General features: G+C 52.9%; 6 protein-coding genes across 6 annotated transcripts; all 6 read right to left on the bottom strand.

The window, feature by feature from the left end:
* Window positions 1-218: 218 nt before the first annotated feature.
* JN550_012886 (uncharacterized protein) lies at window positions 219-3,733 on the bottom strand (the record flags this gene model as incomplete). Its single annotated transcript, XM_049311411.1, has 2 exons — window positions 219-3,246; window positions 3,303-3,733. 2 exons carry the CDS (start codon window positions 3,731-3,733, stop codon window positions 219-221), a joined length of 3,459 nt encoding a protein of 1,152 aa, XP_049165147.1.
* A 904-nt stretch (window positions 3,734-4,637) lies between these two features.
* On the bottom strand, window positions 4,638-6,293 carry JN550_012885 (uncharacterized protein; the record flags this gene model as incomplete). Its single annotated transcript, XM_049311410.1, has 4 exons — window positions 4,638-4,829; window positions 4,883-5,783; window positions 5,864-6,003; window positions 6,090-6,293. 4 exons carry the CDS (start codon window positions 6,291-6,293, stop codon window positions 4,638-4,640), a joined length of 1,437 nt encoding a protein of 478 aa, XP_049165146.1.
* A 1,103-nt stretch (window positions 6,294-7,396) lies between these two features.
* On the bottom strand, window positions 7,397-8,069 carry JN550_012884 (uncharacterized protein; the record flags this gene model as incomplete). Its single annotated transcript, XM_049311409.1, has 2 exons — window positions 7,397-7,938; window positions 8,015-8,069. The coding sequence occupies 2 exons, from the start codon at window positions 8,067-8,069 to the stop codon at window positions 7,397-7,399; spliced, it is 597 nt and encodes a 198-aa protein (XP_049165145.1).
* A 2,030-nt stretch (window positions 8,070-10,099) lies between these two features.
* Window positions 10,100-11,737, bottom strand: JN550_012883 (uncharacterized protein; the record flags this gene model as incomplete). The annotated part of the gene is made up of 4 exons (XM_049311408.1): window positions 10,100-10,952; window positions 11,014-11,030; window positions 11,085-11,215; window positions 11,275-11,737. 4 exons carry the CDS (start codon window positions 11,735-11,737, stop codon window positions 10,100-10,102), a joined length of 1,464 nt encoding a protein of 487 aa, XP_049165144.1.
* A 625-nt stretch (window positions 11,738-12,362) lies between these two features.
* Window positions 12,363-13,087, bottom strand: JN550_012882 (uncharacterized protein; the record flags this gene model as incomplete). The annotated part of the gene is made up of 2 exons (XM_049311407.1): window positions 12,363-13,009; window positions 13,069-13,087. 2 exons carry the CDS (start codon window positions 13,085-13,087, stop codon window positions 12,363-12,365), a joined length of 666 nt encoding a protein of 221 aa, XP_049165143.1.
* A 1,094-nt stretch (window positions 13,088-14,181) lies between these two features.
* JN550_012881 (uncharacterized protein) lies at window positions 14,182-14,716 on the bottom strand (the record flags this gene model as incomplete). The annotated part of the gene is made up of 2 exons (XM_049311405.1): window positions 14,182-14,184; window positions 14,255-14,716. 2 exons carry the CDS (start codon window positions 14,714-14,716, stop codon window positions 14,182-14,184), a joined length of 465 nt encoding a protein of 154 aa, XP_049165142.1.
* Window positions 14,717-15,039: the final 323 nt, after the last annotated feature.

Raw genomic sequence — 15,039 nt, 5'->3', positions numbered from 1 at the left:
CCGGAGGCGACGGAGGGTGGTCTCAGCTGTGACATCCCCTTTCCGCTTGCTTCACGAAAACTGTAGCGTTGGGAAATGTGTAGAGCATCGATTATGTGTTATAAAGCTGGCTTGTTTTTCACCAACCATATCACAGATGGAGAACACTCCAACCTAGAACTGCGTGTGTCTACTTCAAATGCTCATCACACGGAGGGCAAATTGCCATCAATTCTTACCTATGTCATGGGAAAATGTTTCCCATCAAACGCTTCTCGCTGCAACTTATCCAGCAGAGCTAACTCCTGCTCCTTCTCCAATCGTGGTATCTGCTTCAGGTAGTCCTGAACTCGAACAAGATAGCCCTCTTGTTCAAGCTCGGCTGCAAAATCTGCCGAGGACACTGTTTCGCATTCGGCCGCAATCTGTGCCAAAATTTCCGGAAGTGGCATGCATCCCTCGTTCTTAGCGCGCCACCATGCCATACTTGTAAGATTGCGGCTGACTAAGGTTTCAAACATTTGTTTCTGGGAATGTGTACGAAGTTTGTGAAAGAAATGAAGTCTCGGGGGGTCTATCATAGTTGTTCGAAATGCCAAGGGCTCTAGGACTGCTGGCGTCTCGGTCAATGCTGTGTGCTGCAAGAGCGTCTCAATCGCTTCCTTGGAAAGATTTTTCAGCAAGTTGGGCCAATTTTGTATTCCATACAACGCCAATCGAAGAAGATGACCCGGTGTTGTCTTAAAAACAACGAGCTGAACGTGAGTGCCCTCCGCCTCGTATACGGGTTCGAATATTCCCGACCTCACGGATTCTGGGGTGCCGTGATTAGATTCGGCGTAATGGAAGACCATTATGCGGTTTAGACTGGCTTTGTTGTCCAGAAAAGTATGTATGACTCGGAGTAGGGGATGTATGCAACAAGAACATGGATCAAATAGGCCCAACGCTAGTGTTGAAACAGATGACTGAAGCTGCGAGTGCGTGAAATGCATGGTGTCTATCGATATTTGGTCTAAATCAATGCTGGAAAGGCCTTCCATGTGGATGTCTGCGCCACTGTCCAAGAGATACCGTGTGGTTGACTCTACGTCGGAGCATAGATCTTCAATCGCTCGTGCCTCAGGCTCGTCATAATGATATCCAAGGCCTCCTAAAAGCGTGCAAATGCATATCATGATATATCCAGCATAAGCGGGTGGCAGCTTTTGATCGAAATAGTTCATGTATTGCGGCACCAGCCCCAGCCAGGGGCTTTGTGATAGCACCATGATAAAGTCCGGAGAATTATCTGGCGACCAGGACCAGAAGTTGGGTCCCCTGAAAAATGGAAAGAACGCCTGGTTATCGATTCTGGCACGAGTGTAGACAGAACCTCCGAGCGAAAGTAGGGAATGACGATGTGTTTCGGAAAGAAAATGCGAGTAGCTGCCAAATGGATGTCCAAATAATGGAAACAAGTAGGATCCGAGCGTGAGACAGGGTTGAAAATCTTTGACTTCATCGCACAACTCCCACATCTTGGCCACAGTCAAGTCAACATGGTTTAGCATAGCCAATTGTTCTTCCGGTGTTGAGTCATCATGTACCAGGATGTTGCTTCCTTCCGAACTTGAGAATATGTAGTCCAGCGCCGACCTGTGAACAAATTCGACACGAAGGCTGTGAAACCTAAATTGGCTATTGTACTTGCTTTCCTCGGCAGGCGAGAATTTCATCCTGTGCTCTTTACACTCTAGAAGGCCTGCACAGCGAGTATCGAGATTTCGTATCACGGCATCACATCTTTCCTCGATATATTTAGGACTGATGTTACTTCCATTGAGGAGTTGATGTCGTAGCGTGTAATTTGTTGCGAGCATCAACTCTGCAACATTGATCGCCTGGGCTTCGCCCATCGCACAAGACCATGGGCGGATTAGGGATGTTTTGACGAAGTGGAAGTACTTGGCGGCTGTAGAAAGGTACTCCGAGATTTGGGCGTCCTCTCCCAGGCGACCCCACATATCACTGAACAGGTCCTGAAGTTCTTTCGGTGTTTGCTCTAGTCGTTGAATAAGCTCCGTGATGCTATCTTTGTTCGTCAGTCCTCTGTGGAGCCTTTTCAGGACCAGGTAGACCCAGAGAAAAACACCGTCAGACCTTTCACTAACAAGATCCACAAAGTGTTGAATTTCTGGAAGATTTCTCGTTCTCTCATCCAGATTGACAGCTGATTTGAGGAAGTCCCAGGCGTATCTCCGGATGTCGCCGTCTGTCAGAGATTGAACACGTAGTTTAGGTATCTTGTCAAATAGCGCTTGGAAAGTAGGTTCTGGCCGACTTGATACGCATAGTTTGACACATGGAATACGCCCAAGGGTCCGAAGAAGGGACCGGAGATCGTCTTCGATCTCGGAGGGTGCAAGCTCATCCAAGCCGTCGATGAATATGCAAGTCGCTCTGTCTGCGGTCTTTAGAACATCTCGTATGGCCTGTTTTAGCTCTTGAGGGGTCCAGTCATCCGGACTATCCTTTGAAAGTATCAGAGGGAGTCTTTGAGCCAAAGATGGTAGCAACAGCCGTTCGTGTCTGTCATCATCCTGTAGTATCTGGTGAAGAAGTGAGCAGAGTATGCCCTTGGTGTTTCGCTGCATCGGATGCCCAGAACTCAGCAGAAAATGTCCGATTATGAGGGTGTCCGGGCTTCTCATATTAAGGAGACCCTGCGTTCGAGGATCCTTGAGTAAGAATAGCATCAGAGTGCTTTTCCCAGAGCCTGGTTTTCCAGATATCCAGTAGGTCGTATCATTAGAGAGCAGCCAGGTGACAAAGCTGTCTCCTAGGGACGGTCTAACATCTCCTGGCTGCTGTAAATCTGCCTTCAATTCTTGAGTCTCGCTTGCTGTCGATGAGCTATGTATTGAGTCTGAAATAGACGATATGGAGTCGGATTCGGAGTCAGAATCCAGATTTAATTCTTCCCGAGCACACGTCATCTGCGAAAGGTCGCTCTTGAATATCCACTCGAAAGTTTTGCGATGGTTTTCTTTGATGTCGTTTTTTCGACGATTCATCCCTTCATACTTCAGACTGCCGAGGATTCGCGCTCGTGTTGCTTCATCTTGAATGGCGAAGAAACCCTTTTCGATTCGTTGATCAACAGCCTGTAACAACTGTGACAGCTGCAACTCTTGTTTGGATATCGAGATGATGAAGTGTTGCAACGCTCCATTCAGTTGTTTGAAGCCTTCTCGACTCTGAAGATCGGCAGCTTCCCTCGCCGTGCTGGAAAAGGAATTCTATTAGGGGAGTTTGATTTCATAGATCGTGAGGAGCCTCACCACAGTCTGACGAGAAGTCCAGATTCTAGTACCTTCTGATAGCCATGTATCTCTTTTTCGAGGTTGCGCAAGTCGCCAGACTTCGCCAGATGCTTGCAGACGGAGACCATTGTCTTGCCGAGGTGTCCCTGGCTCCTTGAGGCTCCGATTTTGTCCAGCTCGGCGGAGAGTCTGGAAGTTGCGTCCAAGCACTTGCGCGCCAAGTCCTGGAGTTCTCTGGTGGCCTCATTGCATGGCGAGCGGGATTCTGGAGACGTCAAGGAGTCGTGGAGCGACGTGATGACACTGGACAAAGCCTTCGCATTCCCTTCGAGGCTGGGGTCTTGCGACCCGCGCTTGTAGACCTGCTTGCATAAATGGATGACTTCGCCAGTGAAACTGATGACTTGCATTAGATTGCAAGCAATTCCCAACGCTGACAGCGGCTCCATTGTGATGAGTTACGATAGCAAACGAAGCGACTGGATGGCACAATTGACCTTTGGGCTGTCGATAATGTCACCTTCCTGGCAGGACGAAGCCTTGGTGCGGGGAGGGGGTATCAGGCTGCAGAGTGAGGTGGTACAACAGCCTTGGGACTTGTGCCGAAGATCGGAGATATCAGCAGCTGCATTCACTGCGTTCACTGGTTGAGATAAGTATGCGCCAGCAAATGATATAGGAGACGAGAGGGTCGCTCCCACGATTCAGGTGGGCGTGATTCCCACCCCATAGTGGAACATTAGAAAAACCTATAAATTTCTCTAATATCAGTCCCGAATTATAACCGTGACCGTCAGGGGTTTTTTTTTTTTTTTTTTTTTTTTTTTTTTTTTTTTTTTTTTTTTTTTTTTTCCGCCAAAGATGATGAGAGAGCCCTTTAGAAGACCCTGCCGGCCTCCTTCGTCTGGTAAAAAATATACCGACAAGCGATTATGCATATACGACGACCACAAGCCCCATACTAGTTGCGGATTTATTAAACTGCGCCCATTTCCTCCCCTTTTGTTTTTCTGTACCATTATCAATAATAGCCAGTGATTCATTGACAAGTGTGTGGGTGTTATTCCCACACTTGAGTTGCCCAGATCGGAGCGCTGCAACCGCTGATCTTAAGACTACTTCACACTCAGCAGACATTCCTGTAATCACCTGACGGATAAGCTGGGTGTGATTCTCCTGATTACCCACAACCTCCAGTAGTCAACCTATACAGTTCAAAAATGCATGGCAACAAAGTCATTGTTCATCATTGCTCATCTATTTGGGTAGTCGTCATAAAAAGCAGGTGTCGACCGTGTTCTTCAGCAAGCAAAATCTGACATGTGAATCAAATCTGGCTCCCCTCCCACCGCTTTACACAGTGACGTTCTTCAGCTTCTCGCCGGCCTGCTCGACGGCCGCGGCGACCTTAGCCTTAGCACCACCCTTGTCCGCCTTCGCCTTGGCCTTGGCCGAGGTGGTGTCCTTGGGCAGCTCCTTGCTGAAGGGGATGAACTCGGGGGCGCCGGGGAGGAATTTCCGCAGAACCTCGGGCACGTTGAATCCCTGTACGGGTTAGTAGCTGACCTTGTGGAACAGATTGAATGGACTCGACTTACATCTTCGGTCTGGTAGTTCTCAAGGACACAGCACAGCGCTCGCTCGGTGGCGCACAGAGTCGAGTTCAGGGCGTGGACGTACTTCTTCTTGGCGTCGGTCTGGGTCTTGGTGCCGAACCTGATCTCGAGCCCGCGGGACTGGTAGTCGGTGCAGTTTGAGCACGAGACCAGCTCCTTGTATTCGCCCTGGAAGGGGAACCAGGCCTCCAGGTCGTACTTCTTGGAGGCGGCGTTGTTCAGGGCGCCGGACACGATGGCGACGACGCGGTAGGGCAGGCCCAGAGACTTGTAGAACTCCTCCGAGTTGGCAAACATGATGTCGAACATCTCCCACGACTTCTCCGGGTCCGTCAGGCAGAACTGCTCAACCTTCTCGAACTGGTGGACACGGAAGATACCCCAAGCGTCGCGCCCGTGGGCGCCGGCCTCTCGTCGGTAACAGCTGGAGTAGCCAGCGTATTGGATGGGGAGGTCTCGGGCCTGCAGCCACTCGTCGGCGTGGAAGGCCGAGATGGGCTGTTCCGAGGTGGCAATCAGGTACTTGTCGTTCTGGGGCTCGCCGTCGACCACCTTGTACAGCTCGTCGTCGAAGGCGTCGAGCTGTGCGGTCTTGCCCATGTAGTCCTTGTTCATGAACTGGGGGCACTGCAGGGGGGTGTAGCCCTTCTCGGCCAGGAACTGCAGGCCGTAGTTGATCATGGCCTGGTTGAGGAAGACACCCCACTGCTTCAAGAAGTAACCGCGGTGGCCGACCACCTTGACGCCGCGCTCCGGGTCGTAGCCGTCCAGGCGTGTCAGGACCTCGTGGTGGCTGAGCACATCCTTCTTCTCCGGGGTGACGCCCTCGGGTGCCCAAGTCCTCAGCACGGCGTTGTTGTCTTCGTTGTTGCTGACGGGGACGCTAGGTTCTGTTGTCAGCATGGGGGTCCCCGGTGGCCGACAGTCTGCCTTTCTCCTCCTCCTCTCTCGGGGTGAATGTACCTGTCGTGGACGTAGTTGCCTATCGTCTTGACCAGCTTCTTGAGCGCAACGTCCTTCTCGGCGGCCAGGTCAAGCAGGGCCTTCTTCTCCTTCTCGAACTCGGCCTTCTGGGCGAGGAGTTCGGAGGCATCTTCCTTTGCCTGTATACAGGATCGGCTGCCCCGTTAGTCACACGAGGCCTCTCTCTCTCTCTCTGGCTGTCTGTCGCCGGGGTTGGTGGGCTGACCTTTTTCTTGGCGCCAATCTGCTTCTGGGTATCGTTGATCTTGGTGTTGACCTGCATGGCGGCATAGTTTGTCTTGCGGTGGTCCTCCCACTTCTCAATGACCTCGTCGACGACCTCGACTTTGGCGAAGCGGCGGCGCTGCGACTCCCTGATCTTCTCCGGGTCGCCGCCCCTCTCCTTGATGAAGTCGGTCACGTCGAGCATGTTGGGCTGGTCCGAGGCGCGGTTTGCCGGTGTCGCGAAATGTTGGTCTGTCCGTCTGTCTGTCTGTCTGGCTGGACCGGGCGGGTGCGGGTAGTTGCTCGGGTCGCAGGCCTGTCGTCGGGTCTAATGTCAACAATGGTGTTTATTTATCAGATATAGTTTACGGTCTGGGCGGCGCAAACGTGGACAGTCAAATTGTGGTGGGGTTGTTTTCTCGAGGCGAGGGGCTCGGAGGGGTTTCTGGACGGGCTGAGGGGCACGACGACGAAAGAGTGGGCAGATTGCTTTTCCGTACCTTATCGATTGGATTTAGTTATTTGGGACACTAGGACTGGAAAAATTAGGGGCAAGGGGAGACTCGGCGGCTTTAGTTCTCGACGGGCTGGGGCTTGGGCTTGGGCTTGGAGGGGTTTGGCGGGGCATTTTATCCAGGGCAGCCCCCGGGGCCCGGGGGGGCAATTGGGCAGTCGGGTAGGGGAGGCTGTCTCAGTCAAGCCTTGAGTCACCCAAAGCTATTGGCCGCCCCTCGTTCGTCGGCTTGACTCATGCTATTCTCGCCATCTTCATCGCTGCTCTCTACCTGTCCGGTGTCGGTAGATTTCGTGCGAGTCTCATTGGTATTGGTATTGGTATTGGCATTGGCATTGGCATTCATTAGACAGCCCACCAGAGATCAGACGCGCGGGCAGACGGTACCAACACGTCCGTCTGGTCTCAAAGAGGCCACTTTCGAGGAACCCTTGTAGAAAAACAAGTATATCATCCAGCTGTGTACTGTATCGTCCAAACAGGAAAATGATTTCTCTGGTGCCCGGAACATATATACAGGCCGGCCGCGAATCTTCTCCTGCCTCAGCCGGCCAAAGCGCATCTCAAGTAGACACAGGAAGCCCACCGCGAAACCCAGCAACATATGCCTTGTCTGACCTGCCCTGTAAACCAACACCTGATCCCATATAATCCCAGCATATCCAGCAGTGCGAGATTCCACGCGTCTATGCCCAATCGACGTCCCCTAACCAGCCATGTCTTGGAGCAACCCTGTAAGATAAAAACAGGCCTAGAAAGACGAGAAGCATACAAACACTCCGCTCCTCTTCCCCCTACATCATCTGGCACTTGCCCCCGTCCGGTGCCTCGTTGGGGTTCTGGCTCTTCTCGATCTGGGCGATCAGCACCTCGAAGGCCTTGCCGACGTTCTCGTTGTAGCGGGCGCTGGCCTCGGTCCAGCCGCAGTTGAACTTCTCGGCCAGCTTGCGGCCGTCGTCGGCGCTGACCTGGCGCTGCTCGGGCCGCAGGTCGCTCTTGTTGCCCACGATGACGATGGGCACCCAGTCCGTGCCCAGGTGGTTGAGGATCTTCTCGCGGATCACCTGCACCATCTCGAACGACGACAGCGACGCCACCGAGTACACCAGCATGTAGCCGTGGATGCCGATGAAGTGCTTCGAGTTCAGGATGCTGTACTCATCCTGCCCGGCCGTGTCGACGATCTCGGTCGCGTAGTCCTGGCCCTTGAACCGGATCACCTTGCTGAACGTGTTCTCGATCGTCGGGTAGTAGCTCTCGACAAAGTGGCCATCGACGAACTGGACGGCGAGCGAGGATTTGCCTGGAGGAGGGGGCCCCGAGATAATGTCAGCAACTTGCGCACCCGATTTGTGATGCGCCTTGCCCTGCGCCCGCAAAACTCGCACCAGAGGGGGGCGTTGGCTACTGACCGACGGATCGACTGCCGACAATGGCGACTTTCCGCTGCTTGGAAGGCGCAGGCATTTAAAGGTCGAGGATGGGGGGGCGATCTTCTGGTTTTCGTGGGTTGGGCAGGAGCACCAGGGGCGTTGGCCGCGGACGTGGGGGTTATCTGGTTTTCAGGCAAAGTCCCCGAGCGGGAGAGGCACGAGACGACGAGCGGGGGGGAGCTGAGATATGCGATGCGAGATGTGAGATGTAAGATGTGGGATTGGCGAGATGTGGGATGGGCCAAAACGAACGCCGCCGTCCGGGGAAATCGACCTGGGACAAGTCTCGAATTAATAGTACGGATGACGTAGGAATGTTGCCCAAGGTCGAGATAGCAGCCAGCGATGCCCAAATATGTTGCAATGGCGAGAAGGGATAGAAAAAAAAAGCGCAGGTCTCGGTTTTAGCCTATTGAGAGTGTCGTGTTCACCAGGGTTGTTGCAAAGAAGTGATGCCCTCCCGAGGGAATCGGCGTGTGCTCGACGAAGCTGGTCTCTGGGGGATAGAAATTCTCACGGGTTTCTAACTAGTGCTACTACTAAGACCCTAACTTAGGTACAGTCCTGCACATAGCATAGCTCCTCGCGGATCTCCCGTATCCTGAGTGAGCAAGCCAGGTCCAGCAAGGGATGGATGCAGGTGGATAGGGGTGGCCAGGGGGGGTCCCGCCGCTCGACATGCAGATTGTGGGGTGCGACTGAGGCCTAGCCCGCTGCTAGCTAGAAGCTCTTTTGGCCTTGAAAAGGGTACCCTAGGTACCTAAATTCACGTCGGTACTGGAGACCTGGAGACCTGGAGACCTGGAGACCTGGAGACCTGGAGACCTGGAGACCTGGAGCCTGCTGCTGCATCTGTGGCCCAGAGCCCCGCGCGATGGTGTGTCTCAGCGAGGTGGAAGAGAATCCATCCAGGGCGATAAGCGAGCCCCTCGCGAACATTCACATGCCACCCCTCCAAGGGCCCTCTTCTCTCTTCTCTCCAAAAACGCGCGGCTAGCAGGGCAAGGATCCTGTCAAGGTTTGGATGGTTGTGTTACCTGTCACTTTTGTTTGATAGCCATGCGGCATTATTGTGGCAGGCAAACCGGGTAAAGGGCGTGAGGACTCTCGAGTTGTATGCAGAACCCACGTGCTGACCCCCAGGCGCCCCCCTCTACCTCGAGCTACTAAGCCCCAGGATCTGCCCTATTGCTTGCTTTTTACAAGCTCTAGCCTGTCTCGCCCTGACAAGGGAGGAGCCAGCTCCCGTCCAATGGGCTTGCTCCCTCCGCATGTACGTATGGTAATCAACGTACATCGCCGTTCTCTGTGGGGTCCTTATACCTGCTATTATACTGTGGGCGCTGAGTCGAGGGGGATTGGGCTCGGCGCGCCCAACCGTCCGATAGACACTGCTGACGGGTTGCTCTCCTTGATCTACAGATCAGCTGAGGGATTCTGAGACTCGAAAGCAACCATCGTTTGACACGGTCGATGCTTGGATTCTATTGAGCTTGGACGACGGGGATGGGCTGGGCAGCAAGAGGTCAGAGCATGTCGGTTTTCAGTTTTCTTTCGGAGCATCTGCTTCTATTAATAAGTCGTTTGGGACTGTGGCCGAGGGGGGCCCGGGTGCTCCTCCGATATGAACTTTGCTTTTCTACTGCGACTCGTGTGTCTGAGAAGCCACCAAATATGTCTATCTGGTGATAATTCCCGCCCTGCCTGACGCTGCAACCACAAACAATGGCCACCGGTAGATGACGCCCTGCAGGTGCCCATTTGACGGAGGCGAGATGGCTCCCGTGCACGCTTCACAACTACCGATGGTTCTACTTCGACCAGAGATAATATTGCCGTTGAATTTGGTGGATGGAGCACTATTGAGACTGTGATAATTTGATTTAGTCTCGAAAACGCGCCGGTGTGGCGGTATTCCCGCTCGCTAGATATTAGTCAAGACAATTATGGATTGAGAAGTTGGGTGGAAGAAAAGCGAGTTTGGCTGACCTTCCGTATAAGCCTTCCGTGCTTTTCTCGGAGAGCTAGTAAGCAACATACTCTAGTTTTATCAACCATTTATCCTCACATACTACCCTTGCTATTTTCTTCCAACTCCACCGTCCACAAGTGATACTTTGACTTGGAGCGAAGCCACGGCCCGTACGTGTAGAGCGCCCATGGGACCGGCGCCATTGCCAAGGCTATGAACCCCAACAGACTACTCGCCCACGGCGTCCCTAACCTCACATACATCTGCGCCGCGAACAACGGGAATCCGGCGCTGAACAGCGACCTCAGCACCGCGTTCGCCGCAAGCGCACTCGCCGAGAAGCGGCCGTAGCAATCTGTGAGATAGGCATTGGTCCCCAGGAACAGCGTCACGAAGCCAATGCCGAACGGTGTGCCCGCCGCAATGGGCGCGGCCCAGTGCGTGGGCGGGTTCGCCGTCCATCCGAACCAGAAGAGAGCAACGGGGATCAGCCACGCGAGGACAATGAGGTGCGGCAGGCGGGCTTCGGGCTTTGGCCCTCCGAGTTTCTTCACGAAAGCAGCGTGGATGTCATTGATCCACGGCGAGCTTGCAGTGGCAATGGCCATCCCTAGTCCGATCCCGAGGAATGACAGACCCGCGATACCCTGACTCCATTGCCGAGACTGTTGAAACACCACCGGGTACGCCGTAAAGTCGAGGTACAAGATACCCCAGACGAACGCCGAATACAGGCCGAGAGTGAATAGGATGGGCTCCGTGAAGAGCATCAGCCATGGTCGTGTAAGGTTGGTCGCGTACTGCTCCTTGAACGATTGGCACGCTGGCCGGAATCCGGTCTTCACCTTCTTCTGCTGAAGTAAGACCACGACATATGTCTCTGGAAGCAGGAGTAACATGGCCACATAGACTATTCCAGCTAGGATGCTCACTACCCCATAATTCCTACTCTATGTGTTAGTGTCAACCACCATTTCATCCGGGCTATGGGATTGTCCTAACTTACCACCTCCATACTAAATGCTTCACGAAAATTCAGCAGGTTGGATGGCATCGGATGAGACTGCTTGAGCTTACCTGTGAGATGAAACCTCCCACTATCGGGGCAACGACCGGTCCGAGTGAGCTTCCCGTGATAAAGAGGGCAAATGGCACCGAGCGTTGGCTTTGCGGCCAGATGTCAGCAAGCGAGCCTCCACTGTTCGTTACTACCGACAGTCAGAAAACACAGAGCTCTTGTGAGGGTGAAATATTTGAAGCAAAATACCCGTCGGCGATCCAAAGAAGCCAGCCAAGAAACGCAGCACCAGAAGAGCCGAGATGTTGGGCGCCGTTGCACAGCCGATGTTGAAACAGAAGAACAGCAAGAACGTGATGCGGAACACCAAGCTTCTCCCCCACACCTCGGAAAGCGGTGCGAACAGCAACGGCCCCGTGGCGAATCCGAGCAGGAAGGTTGTTACTCCTAACGTTGCTACGGTCTTGGAGCACTGGTAGGACGCGGCGACGCCTGCAATCGCCGCAGTGTGGACACTGGAGCAGAAGGTCACGGTGGCCGTCATGAACACCACGACCATGGTCGAAGACCACTTCTTACGAGCTGGCCAGTTTGTAGGGATCTCTTCAGGGTCGAGCGTGATCTGCAGTGGCTCGGCTTGCACAGCTGCTTCCTCGGGGTCTGTATTCTTAGGCACAAGGCCCTCAAACATCTGAGCAGTCTGTCTCTCCATGCTGAATCAAGACCCTGAAAGCCTGATTACGGGATAATTCGGTGAGAAGGGAACTGCAAAAGAGACACCAGAATCCAGTGTTCCTTGGCAGCTTATATACGTCCGCAGCATTGCCCAATGGGACGCTGAACCGAGCTAAACGCCGAGCTCGAGACATAAGCGAAATATATACTAATGTTTACCCATGCGAAACCTGGTACCCTGGTTGTCAGATCATGTAATGGGCACATCGGCCGGTTCAGGCGTGCGACTCTGCAGGGGTCAGCGTAGTCTATCGCCTTACGAGTTTGTCAAGTTCACAAAAAAAATCTTCCGCGACTGAAAATCGGTGAAAGGTGTATGCAACAGCTCTCGTATGAACTTCTGGCTGTGTGTTGCTCTTAAGAATAATTTTTTCTTCGTGGAACGCACATAGCAGTTGCCATGACTTTTGCGGATCTCCAGCAAAATCAACGAAGCACTCAATCCTATTGCTGTACACTCCAGACACCATTCACTTTGTGTAGAGTCCAGCTAATCATGATGGACTCCAAGCCAAAGGAAGTTATTTGCAGACAGTATAATATATATTTAGCTCCCATATGGACGGATGACACATGATCTCACCGTCTTCCATTGCGCGCAGCTAGGACTGTCTAGGGACATCTTCACACTTGAACATGGATGAAAAGGGGTCACTGGTCGAAGAGGTAGTGCGGACAAACTCCATGTTGTTCGCAATGTCCGTCGCCTTTTCTTCTCCAAATATTGACCCCACCCAGGCCAGGGCCGCATCGATGCCGGCGCTGACCCCCGACGAGGTCCAGATGTTCCCGTCCTGCACCCACCGGGCCTGCGCGACCCACTCCGTCTTGGGGCCGTAGGCCACACAATCCTTCCAGAAGGCCTTGTTGGTCGTGGCGCGCTTGCCGTCCAGGAGGCCCGCCTGGGCCGCGACCGCCGAGCCGTTGCAGACGGTGATGAGGTGGCCGGTCTTTGGGACGACGCGGCGGAGGAACTCGAGCGTCTCAGGGCCGGTATTGAAGCCGCCCCAGCCGCCAGGGATGAAGAGCACGTCAAGAGGCGGGGCATCGGCAAAGGTGTGCGTGGGGACCACACTCTGTCCCACGGCGTGCACGCCCTTGCTTTGCGTCGACACCGGGTCACGCGTCGCCGCAATAACGGCCAGAGTCATGTCGTGGGTGCAGGACAAGGTATTGACCACCTCCATGGGGCCAAAAGCATCGAGGGCTTCGAAGCCGGGGTAGACGAGGAGCCCGAAGCTCTTGGGGACTTGTGAGTATTAGCCATGGCGGACTGTGCCAAATTCGGTATGAGAGAGCCCAGCTTACGGTCTGAGTTGGGAGCCATTGTATAAAGATTGCCTATGGACAATGTTGTAGACTAGTGTTGCTAGAATAGTTGACTAGGCCGAGGCAATACCGTTTTATATAGGTCTAGTCCCGACTATTAATGCCGTAAGGTCTCGGAGTTTGCTCGAATAGGGAAAACTTACGGGGCGGCGTAGAGCTTGTGGCGGCTGTGGCTTAGCGTCAGCCGGGGTTTAATTCTTATAGGTAGCTCACCACCTCCCCGCATACAGATTTTAATTAAGCAACGAATCTCTTGGATTTGCAAGGCAAGAAGCAATGCATTTGGGACAAAAGCTATCCAATCGATTTGATCGCTGCGAGCTAGCTGTACGGAGGCCACGAACCTTTCTGTTTGACTTCATAGGCTGAAGCCATCCTAGCACCATGCTACAAGCACTGCCTTTCATATCCCGGGACTATTGCATGTTGAAACGAATTCGCACATCTGGAATATGCCGCCTATAAATTATGTGCACAGATCAAGCAGGTCTTTCTTACAGAGAATATCTGAAAGAGAAAGCGCTGTTCTGGGCCCGGTTTCGGCAAGCACGGGGCTCCTGTTATCCTAAAACGGTGGCGAACTAGCTACCTTAAATGCATTATATCCAACGCTTCATTCATTCATAACAAGAGCTACAATATAGTACACCAGTGAAATAGATTTAGCTGTGAAGTAGTCATGAATAGGCAGAGAGTACATTGTTGAAATGACTAGCTGGCTATTGAGTGTCTATCTAAAGCGGGATCCGGAGACCGACAACAGTAAGGAAGGTTCAACGGAAGAAGACAAATAGTGTGCCGGGGGGGGGGGGGCTAGGTAGAATATGGTACACCCAGGGATGCGAGTGACTTGCCATTTGGGGACCTCCACTACTAGAAGTATGAAATCCTCGCACGACCCGGACTGCTGGCTACTCTCTCTACTGAACAACCTTGTATACATCGTAGCTGGCCGGGATATCGGTAGCATTCCCACCATTACCCACGATCGTTGCACTACAATTAACCAGAGAGTTAGTAAAGAAGGTCATGAAAGGGGGGTGAAATATCCGTAGGAAATGAAAATTGTTTTCATGTTGAGGGGCTTTTGGCTTACTACGAGAAAATCAAAGTGTCAGTACATAGACTTCAAACGAGTTCGGGATTCATTCGTATGTATACATACCAGTTCGGTTAGACTAGCATCATCAATGCCGGCAATGCGGTATAAGGTGCCATCTTCTAGCTCCAACATGTCCGGCTTCACGTGCTTGGTACAGCCTTCAGTGGTGGCGCAGGCCTCGGTCGCACCATCGAGGCGCTTCCTGGAGGTGAAGCCGTAGCCGCCGCCCGAGAATGGGCCGGATGTGAGACACACATCTTGTGTGTTACGGGCAGTCAGAACCTGTCTAAGGTCGTTGCACCTGCCATTAGCATGGCCATGGCATTGGAGAACCCAGTCCGTCGGGATGGCGTGGAAGCCGACGCTGGGGTAGACGTTGATGTCGACACCACTGCAACAGAAGTCGGGGTTGGCGTTCTGGCAAAAGAAGTTGGCACCGCCGCAATTGTTCCCGTTGGTGTAGAGGCGGATGTCGATGGCAGAGACAGTGGCCACAAGGCCGAGGAGGATCTGGGAGATAAGCATATTGGCTAAGATGTGATAATGACGTCGTAATTGATAGATTGATGGTGTGATGGAGGAAGAGATGGATGAGAACTTGAAAGTGATGACGAGTGGCCTTTTATAGACGTCTTGACAACTTCTCGACACGAGAGACATGACGATGAGCCAACTCAAAATACCTACTTCTACGTCGGTAGATCTATGGTCTAGATTCTTCATCCACGTTAGCCAATAACGAGCGACATCCCAGAACGGGGATAAAATATGTCGCAAGTCACGTAACATGTTGAACCTTAGCGTGTGAGATCTTTCCATGCTCACTGCGTACATTGGTAACAGAAACA

This window comes from Neoarthrinium moseri (assembly GCF_022829205.1).
Source record: "Neoarthrinium moseri strain CBS 164.80 chromosome Unknown scaffold97_Wmoseri_CBS_16480, whole genome shotgun sequence".
Lineage (NCBI taxonomy): Eukaryota > Fungi > Ascomycota > Sordariomycetes > Amphisphaeriales > Apiosporaceae > Neoarthrinium > Neoarthrinium moseri.
This window is presented reverse-complemented; position numbering and strand designations above follow the sequence as displayed.